This window comes from Nematolebias whitei, chromosome 8 (assembly GCF_014905685.2).
Source record: "Nematolebias whitei isolate Nwh7 chromosome 8, NemWhi1, whole genome shotgun sequence".
NCBI lineage: Eukaryota > Metazoa > Chordata > Actinopteri > Cyprinodontiformes > Rivulidae > Nematolebias > Nematolebias whitei.
In genome coordinates this window covers 18,120,789-18,130,567 of record NC_056505.1, presented here as the reverse complement: position 1 = coordinate 18,130,567, position 9,779 = coordinate 18,120,789, and the positions used below count along the sequence as shown (strand labels likewise).

Sequence of the window (9,779 nt, the reverse complement as noted above, 5' to 3'; positions counted from 1 at the left end):
CATTCATGGTAAAATTTACTGACTTACTCTTTTACACAATCAACTAAAATGTATAAAGTAATATTTAAAAAATTGTATTGTATGGCAACTTATCAGAGTCAAGGTGAAAAAACCTGATCAATAATGAAAAGTATCTAAAAGCACTATTTTTTCCCAAGAATGAATGTGCACGTGTGTGTGATTGCACTAGAAATAAAACATTGTTTTATGTCATATTTTGCTGCAATAAATCTTCACAATGTATCAAAGTTGCAACAGCTTGTGAGTCTTGTGGGTTTTTTTGTTTTTTTTTGGTCTTCTAACCCTTCTGGATATACAGGACTAGCTGCCAGTTGGACTTAAGTGGCATTTAAATTGTGCTATGACTCCTCAGAATTTCCTTGTTTTTTATATTTTCACATTGACAAGATTTGCTACAAATGCTCCAAGACTGCATCCATTTCTTTTTATTTATTTTTGTTTGTTTGTTTTACTTTAGGTCTTTTTACATTTGGTTGCCTAATATTTCCCCTCTCATATAATGTGTTACTTTTAACCTTATCCATCCTTGAGTGAAAAAGAAATAATTGTAGTGTAAAAGAAATAATTCAAGTGTGTAAAGGCTGCACTTCCGTTAGTAGCTATTTAATTTCTTGCTTCGTGCTGAAGTCCGCCTACAATACCCACAATTCTTAGGAGCGCCGGGTAACGTGCTTTGAACACGTATTACGTAACGTAGTTTCAATGGTTGCGTAGTTCAGAAGCTACGGTGAAATCGGAAAGTTTGGTTGTGAACCGTCTCCAGCCTGCCAGAGGTAAAATATCGTTTCTGTTCACTTATTAATTTGATAATGTTCTTGGCTATTTTTTATTGTATTGACTAATGTTTTTAAAAGTCAAACTTCAACTCAACACAGGGTACAGTAACTGTTTTGCTAGTATCGGTCGGTAGTCAGAGTGACGTCAGTAGGCGTGGCTTGTGAGCAGAACCTTGGAACACGTATCCCCAACAATAAAAATATGGACTTGTGTTGAGCATAAAATCGAGTTAATGTGTATTATTGTAATTTTGCTCATTTGTTAAACATACAAAAAAAAACAACGTTTGTTCTGTTTTTTTTTCTAGTATTTCATGTGACTTGCATCAAGTGAACCACAGTGCTCGCTTATGTTGTTGAGGTAGTTGGTAAAAGTAGTCTTTCCTTGTATGGTCAGTGCCTTAATCAATCATTCATTAATTAATTGTATAATATATATATTTTTTGGATTATTTATAGTCCTGTCCTCATCTTCAGGCTTGATCCAAAACCCTTCAGGTCAGACTATGTTGAGCTTACAACTTTTTTTTGTCCTGCTGATCCTCATCCTGCTGTAATGAGCTCCTCTGTGTTTATCTTTTCCAGGCTGGTTGGCGTCATGACCTCCTGACATCACGCCTGATCATCACCATGAGTGCTGCGGCGTTGTCTGTAGTGGTGGTGGTTGTTTTCTTCCTGGCCCTGTACCTCCTTCAGCGCTATGGGGATTTGTGGAAGCAGCAGCGAATGGTTTTGTTTGGGACGCTTCTGTCCTGGTACCTCTGCTTCCTCATCGTATTCATCCTGCCACTTGATGTCAGCACGGTATGAACTTAGTTTCTGAATGTTTGTAAAGTTAAGTGTTAATGGGAGTAAGCAGCAGGTTTATTAGGCCTGTAACTAACGTTGGTTTTTTTGTGTCGCTGATTGTGTTTTTCTGATGGTGTTGACTTTGCTCTCTTCTTAGACCGTTTACAATCAGTGCATTTATGACAGTTCGAACCACACTCCTTCTTTTTCTCAAGCTGGACAGATTGATCAGCCCAAAACCAGTTCATTGTCTCATTCATCACTAAGGTAAATGAGAATGTGTGTTATTAGCTATCATTTGAAGGTGACATGTTGCTTGTTTTCTTTTTACGTTCAACTTCATCTCCAGTTGGGACTTTTATCTAAAATTAGGCTTAAAGACAGTCAGTTATCTGTTATTTGAGACTTATAGTAGCAGTGTTGATTATTTTGGAGGCTAGACACAAAAATAAAATGAATAAATTACAAAAAACAATAAATGTGTACAGGCCTGATTATTTTTATTTAGACATGTATAAGGGGGGGCACAGTGGTTCAGTTGGTAGAACTGTTGCCTCTCAGCGAGAAGGTTGCTGGATCGAATCCCAGCCAGGGGCCCTTCTGGGTAGAATTTGCATGTTCTCTCTGCATGCATGGGTTTTCTCCGGGTACTCCAGTTTCCTCCCACAGATCAAAAACATGCATGTTAGGCTGATTGGTAACTTTAATTTGTTTCTAGATGTGAGTGAGAGAGTGAATGGTTGTTTGTCTTGATTGTCTCTATGAGTTCCTGTGATGAAATGGAGACCTGTCCATGGTGTATCCCACCTCTCGCACAGTGACTGCTGGATATGGGCACCAGTGACCCAGAAAGGAAGAAGCGAGTAAAGATAATGGACGGATGAATGTGTTATCATCAGGCCAAAATTATTATTTTTTTCCCACTGAGCTATCCTTGAAGGGCTTATAATCTATTAAACATGAGATTAATCAAATTTAAATAAGTTTATTAAATGACATTTAATTCTTTTGAGAGTTAGAAATGACTACATTGTTTTATTAATGACCAAAAGAACAAGAAGTAATTAATGTTGTACATGGACATGAAGAACTACAAACACATAAGCTGTCTAGATGTTTGAATTAACCATTTGGTGGAGGACTTCATTCATGTGTAGGAGATCACTGGCATTTCAGGAAGCAGACGCACAAAGCACAACACTTAGCAATGTGCAAAGTTGTTGCAAGGATATTTTTTGATGGATAACATTGTACTGAGGATGCCAAACTACTGCGTATGTACTGAATGAGTCCTCCATGCAGACTCAAAAATATACTTGCTTTATTAAATGCTACTATTTGACCATGATGTCTGCAATTTGTGTTTCCATTCACAACAGCTTAAAATTGAGTCATTAGTAGCCCTGATACAGTAAAAATGTGTTTTTCAGTGGATGTTATCCTTAAGCCACAAATGTTCAAGCACTAAAATCTAAATTTCATGGCTCTAAATTATGTCATTCAAAGCAAAGCTGTGAAAGGCATGGCTTTGATTTAGAGTGTGGGTTATTGCTTCTTAGCTGCGGTAAAAGTTGTGATGTCGCAATCCAGTGATGTGAAAACAAACCGTTTTTTTTTTACTGTATGTATACACAGTGTGAATGATAATTGGAGGATTTAAAGCTGCTGTGAGCCATTTGATGGAGCTTTGTCTTGTGTGTGTCTGCAGTGCAACAAAGACGTGTGAAAAGCCCTGGAGTTATATTCCAGATGATGTGCTGCCCATCTTTTGGAGAGTAGTTTACTGGACTTCCCAGTTTCTCACATGGTCAGGACCTCACATGCCATTAACTCATGAACACGCCGTGACACTTAAACTTTTACCGTAGCTGCAGTACGTTGACTTTTAGTAAAAGTTGTGGTGTGTTGACTCCTCTCTCCTCTCTGTGTGAACGTCCAGGCTGCTGTTGCCATTTATGCAATCTTACGCGCAGTCAGGAGCTTTTTCTAGGGTCGGAAAAATTAAAACAGCTCTCATTGAAAATGCTATTTATTATGGCACCTACCTCCTCATCTTCATCTTCCTGCTGATCTATGTGGCTGCTCACCCAAAGTGGAAACTCAGATGGTATGTCAAGAGTATGAGAAATATTTAAAAAAAAGATTAAATGTTTATTTCTGTATGTGTAGCTTTGCAGTTATGTTTTCTAAGCTGTAATTGTGCCAGTGTGTTGATCATCTTTTAAAACTCATACAGGACAGAGATCCAGACCATCTGTATCACAGCTGCCAATACCTGGGGTTTGTTCCTTTTGGTGCTGTTGCTAGGATACGGCCTAGTGGAGATACCACGTTCTTATTGGCTCTCATCTTCCCATGAATTCTTACTGGCCAAGACTTACTTTAAAGTAGCAAAACTGGCAACTGAGAAGGCATCGGCTGAGGAGAATCTTGCTGATGTTATGGAGGTGAGATGTTAGATAGGTGTACTCTGCAGAAAATGCATGACAGAACAGAGAATACATGCACCAATGACTGCTGTATCACCCCTAACTTGGCTTGATATGGCTTTTAGTTTTTGCTTTAAACAGAAATATGTCAATTTTTTAGGAAGTTGCTGATGTCCACGAGTCAGTCAGATTCAACCATATCTTCAAGAAACACATAGACACCATTTTGACAAAGGTGAGAACTGCACAAGGACATTTGTTGACAAACATGCTGGTCTTTATTGCTCATCCTGACTTTCCATCTACATTTTTAATGCTACATTAACAAGTCTTTGTTTATATGTAATTTTCTTTCAGTGTCCTGTCAAGTACCAGGAAGAGATGGGGAGAAATGTGGACAGCTCTCAACGTGAACACATTTCACTTCCCACTAAAAGTGGCTTAATTAAACTTCATAAAAAAGTAATGATTTGCTAAACAAGGATCTTTAAAAAGAAACGTAACGTATTGCAATCATGTGGAGAACAGATGTACTTGTGTTTGTTTTAGGTCATCTCTGCAGTGCAGAGACACAGTCAGACTCAGGTTCAATGGTCCATCCTGGTAGATCAGATCTTTCATCTAGAAGATGTAGCAAAAAGCCAGACCAGCCTACTCAGAATCTTCACCCACAGCTTCCCTTCAGCCCACAGCGGCTGGATCAGGAGGTTTGTCTACACTCCAACTGTAGGTGAGTTCAGTCCACTTTAATGCTGTCTCTTTCAGTTTTTGTAAATAAGGTTAAAACTTAAACAAAGGAGCATGAAACCTCATGAGTCACCAGTGTTTGTGTGTGCTTGTCCTGCTCAGAGTGGTACTGGGAGTGTGTGTTCAGACGGGTCATCTGTAGGCTTCTGTCGGTGCTCCTGGCTCTCCTCTCTGCAGCAGTTGTCTGGTCTGAATGCACCTTCTTCAGCACACACCCTGTCCTCTCACTGTTTGCTGTCTTTGTTCAGAAAGCTGAACAGCATCACAATTACCTTTGTATTGAGGTAAACATACTTTTTGAAAACTTTTTAGAATTTTGATATAATTTCCATCAAGCTTTTGTGTTGTCTTTGCTTTACCCTTTGTTGTTCTTCCTCCCCACTAGATGGTGTGCTTCATTAGCATCCTCTTCATGTGCGTGTGTGTGTACTCCACAGTGTTCAGGATACGATTTTTTAACTACTATCACCTGGTGCCACACCACCAGACCGATGCTTACAGCCTGCAGTTCAGTGGCATGTATGTCCGTCACACAGATCGAATGAAAAATGTCACATTATAAATGGAATGTTGCTTTAAAATGCACTGCTAGTTTAATCATTTAAAATGTTTATTTTAGTTTAAACATTATGTTGTACAGAGTGGTTAGGTTAAGTTTTACATCTTTTTGAGCTTATTAAGTTTATATACCGTAAATTTGATCCTACTGGGGAAAAAGAGTTCGAAATAAAAATCAGAAGAGGAAGCAGATGTGATACTGGTATCCTCACATTGTGTTCAGTTCACATATTAAGTTTCTTTTTTTTTTCATTCAGGCTGTTTTGTCGTCTGACTCCTCCACTGTGTCTAAACTTCCTTGGCCTGATTCATATGGATTCTGCCATCTCACACCAAGACAGAATCCAGACATCTTACACCTTTGTGGGTTCACATACACAGCTGTACATACCAACAAACAGAACTTCTTTAAAGAATATATTTGATAAAATATGTCTTTGTGTTAAAACTAAACATAGTAAGACAGTCTCTTGTTTTGTTTCCATGCCAGATTATGGGCTCCATGCGGCTGCTGCCTGTCATATCTGATGGGTTCTACATCTACTACCCCATGCTGGTGCTGCTGCTCTGCATTGCCACATTTTTCAAGTAAACAACTAAACAACAATAACATTTATACATTGTGAAGGCTACATTCAAACATGGTTCTGTCTATATCAAACTTTGGGTTTGCAAAATGAGCTGTTAGTATGTCAATGCAAATGTCTTTGACCAAAATTATTGATATAATTTAAAAATGATTACCATTATAGAGTTTGTGGAATAATTTGTTATAAAACATATGCTTTTATCAAATGTTAAGCTTCCAAACAGCAACATCTGTATTCAGTTCTGAAATCCTGGCTGTGATAATTAAAGTATAATATAATATTAATGAAAAATAAGCATAAAATAACATATTGTTCTACTTTTTTTTTTGTTACAATATAGTTAAGAAAAAAATACAAAAAACTATTACTTATTTTTTCCCCCAACAAGAAAGACACATCTTTGGGCTACTGACAGAAAGATGCTATTGGCTGAAATTTAGTTTTTACACTGCACATCAGGACCATCGTTTTCTTTGCAGTGGTTTGTAATTTATGTGATTTTGGATTACTTTGTAGTCTGGGCTCCCGCTGTTTGAACCTCCTGGGCTTCCATCAGTACATTACTGATGATGACTTGACCTCTGACCTGGTGGAGGAAGGCAAAGAACTCATCAGAAGAGGTAAATTTAGTCCAAGTTCGTTAACATACTGTGGTTGTTTTTGGTTAAAAGATGTTTCCATAAAGTTAGGAGCTCATATTGTTTTCATATTGATGCTCAGAAAATCTAGATTTGATTGGCCTTAGCATGAAGAATGGTATGTAAACTTGACTGATTATAAATTTCTCCTATTTGTAATAAAATTAGCATAATATAAAATTTTATTTACCATTAAATAACCATAGGCACATTTTTAGTTTGACTAATTTATATACTGCAAGATCATTATATTAGTCTTTACAACAATAACAGGGCAAAGAGGACTTTGTTCAATGTTTTTTACTTTTTATTAAGCTTGTAAGATATGTACTGAAAAAAAAAAAGCAAATTTAAAATGTTAAACCAAAATCCAAACCAAAATATTAATTCCCAAAGAAGACGCTCGTGTATGAAATGCTTCATTTGTGGTTCAAATGTTTTTCCATTTTACTTTTGACCAATCATCAGACTGTCAGCTTGAACTGTGCCTTTCAGGAAAAGAGGCTCATTAAAAAGACAGTAGCTAAAAATAGAATCTCAGATCGATGGCTGGCAGTAAGATGTGCTTTGATGTTAATATTTTTGTACACACTTTAAACCATCTGCTTAACAATCTGCTCTTTTTGTAGAAAGAAGAAAAAGACAGAGAGCAGAGGACGGAGAAAATCGAAGATGGGTTAGAATTTTCTTTCATGCATGCATTCCATTCATCCATTCATTATCTTTACTCGCCTATTCCTTTTCGTGTCATGGGGGTTGTCGTGGAAAAAAGAGATCAGGTGTAGACTTCTTATTTATTTCAAAACTTTGGAGAAGAGTTGGCAATCACAGGAATTCAATGCATTTACAAGTGCACACTTCTCAATACCTTCACCTCTCTGAGGTTCTGACCCGTTCTGGCTTCCTGTAGTAAATTTTAGTTTATAAAAACTCCTAGGTGCCAGTCCCCCCCCCCCCCCCCCCCCAACTCCCCGTCAAGCTGTTATCAAAGCAGCTGCACACAGAAAACATAGTGGTGTCGTGGAAGACTAAAGAACCTCACAAGGGCCCTCTAGGAACACATCGCTGTGTCTACCGTATTCAAATTCAATTCAAAACTACTTTATTAATCCCAGAGGGAAATTTCATGTTGTTGTAACTCATCATCCTGGTTTCTTTAAAGAGCTGTTGTAGATGCTGATGGCTGTGGGCAGGAAGGATCTCTTGTAGAAGTCTGTCTTGCAGCAGATCTGAAGAAGCCTCTGACTCTGTTGTATGACAGTCTGATGAAGAGGATGCTGAGGGTTCTCTATAATGTTCTTCATTTTATGAAGAATCCTTCTTTGAACGATCATCTCCAAAAGTTCTAGAGGAGTCCCCAGAACTGAGCCAGCCTTCTTTATGAGCTTGTTGATCTTTTTTAAGTCACTTGCTCTGGTGTTGCTCCCCCAGCAGATGATGGCAGAAGAGATAGCGCTCTCTACAACAGACTTATAGAAGATATGCAGCATCTTGCTGCAAACATTGAAGGACTTCAGCTTCCTCAAGAAGTACAGTCTGCTCTGTCCCTTCTTGTAGACGGCTTCACTGTTGCATGTCCAGTCCAGTCTATTGTCCAGGTGAACTCCAAGGTATTTATACTTCTCCACCACCTCCACTTCTTCTCCCATGATGAAAATAGGGTTGGACCTGTTCCTGATTCTCCTGAAATCTACAATCATCTCCTTTGTTTTGTTCACATTCAAGATGAGATGATTGTTTCCACACCATGCCACAAAGCGGTCCACCAGTTCCCTGTACTCAGCTTCTTGTCCATCTCTGATACACCTGACGACCGCAGAGTCATCTGACCTCAATCAACTGATTGAAATCAGATAAAAAATATAAAATTCTGATCTCAATCTGATAGCAATCAAACCTTAACCATAATAAAGATGACCTCTTCGCTGTCTCTTTTCTGACAATGCATCAACATTGATTATAATATAGAGGAAAGATCAAGGAAACCTTTAATATCATTCCCAGTAACAGTATAAAGTCTATATTACTATAAGATATATAGAGCATGGTGCATGCATATATACGCATTCCCTCAACGGGTCGCTGGTGCCCAAATCCAGTAGTCACTGCGAGAGGCAGGGGACACCCTGGACAGGTCGCAAGTCCATCACAGGGACACACGGAGACAAACAACCATTTACACTCATTAGTCTAACATGCATGTTTTTGGTTTGTGGGAAGAAACCAGAATACTCGGAGAAAACCCACGCATGCACGGCGAGAACATGCAAACTCCACCCAGAAAAGTCCCCAGCCGGAATTCAATCCAGCAACGTTTTGAGAAGCTGAAAAACAACAGCTCTACCAACTGAGCCACCATGCCCCCCCTAATCTTTTGGCTCAATTTGTTTTCTTGTTTCTGTTTGATTTTTTTGTGTATGTTTTGTTTTCCTGCTTTAGGCCTGGAGGGAACGATATGCAACCCAAGCAGCCACAGGACAGACCAAAGCTGGTTATGCAGAACTGAAGGAGGATCAGAACAAACCTGAGAGCCACACAGATGGTTTGAATATTTAAAATACTGCTACCTTTACACAAAGTTCTAAGTGTTATTTACTCTCTAAGTTCTAATGTTCGTGTTCGCATTCATTGAAAAGTCTCTTTTTGTTTTTATTCATCTCTGCTTCTGTGATTACAGTCAACAGAAGAGATGGAAGTGCAGAAGAACAGCACACACGTTTACTGCAAGACGACTTCAGTGATGAAGGTTTATCAAGCAGAAGGTAAGCTCTTTACTAAATAGAAAATGTTTAGCCCTGATACACCCAGCAGTCTCTCTGTTATTTACTCTCACTCTGTGTTTGCCTCCACAGATCCACTGGTGGACGGTACCGATCACTGTCCCCCTCGCTAACAAACCTCTTTGGTGATGTTTGATAGACGGAGAATATGAAAGCAGAACGTTAAATAAAATATATACTCAAAATAAGACAAATCATTAAGAATTTCTATTTTTTTAAGTAGGTTTGGCTGCAACAAATTGTTTCAGGGAAACACAAACCAAAACCATTTAGTATTTATTACATCTTCTTTTTGCATTAGATGAAAGTGGAAACAAAGGGATTAACAAAAGGTTTTAAATAAGTGTTATTAGATTATATAAAGATCTCAGGAACAGTAAAGATTTCTTAAAGTCTGAAATAATCAACCATTTTGTAGTTTACAATTTATTTCTTTAGATATCTCCAAACT

The 9,779-nt window shown here is 38.2% G+C and overlaps 1 protein-coding gene across 1 annotated transcript; it reads left to right on the top strand.

Annotated features, from left to right (window-relative positions):
• The first annotated feature begins 1,427 nt into the window (after window positions 1–1,427).
• lmbrd2a (LMBR1 domain containing 2a) lies at window positions 1,428–9,525 on the top strand. Its single transcript, XM_037680364.1, has 17 exons — window positions 1,428–1,601; window positions 1,744–1,853; window positions 3,295–3,393; window positions 3,526–3,693; window positions 3,823–4,033; window positions 4,176–4,250; window positions 4,373–4,477; window positions 4,565–4,745; window positions 4,865–5,046; window positions 5,148–5,281; window positions 5,578–5,683; window positions 5,811–5,908; window positions 6,427–6,530; window positions 7,178–7,224; window positions 8,988–9,090; window positions 9,226–9,310; window positions 9,401–9,525. The coding sequence occupies exons 1-17, from the start codon at window positions 1,428–1,430 to the stop codon at window positions 9,462–9,464; spliced, it is 2,046 nt and encodes a 681-aa protein (XP_037536292.1). The 3' UTR covers window positions 9,465–9,525.
• Window positions 9,526–9,779: the final 254 nt, after the last annotated feature.

What these genes read in the sequence shown, in the direction of transcription:
- lmbrd2a (XM_037680364.1), top strand. Translation starts at nt 1,428, where the DNA reads ATGAGTGCTGCGGCGTTGTCTGTAGTGGTGGTGGTTGTTTTCTTCCTG. An exon ending in TGTCTACACTCCAACTGTAG is followed by an intron (nt 4,746 to 4,864) that starts GTGAGTTCAGTC and finishes TGTCCTGCTCAG; the next exon opens with AGTGGTACTGGGAGTGTGTG. An exon ending in TGCATTGCCACATTTTTCAA is followed by an intron (nt 5,909 to 6,426) that starts GTAAACAACTAA and finishes ATTACTTTGTAG; the next exon opens with TCTGGGCTCCCGCTGTTTGA.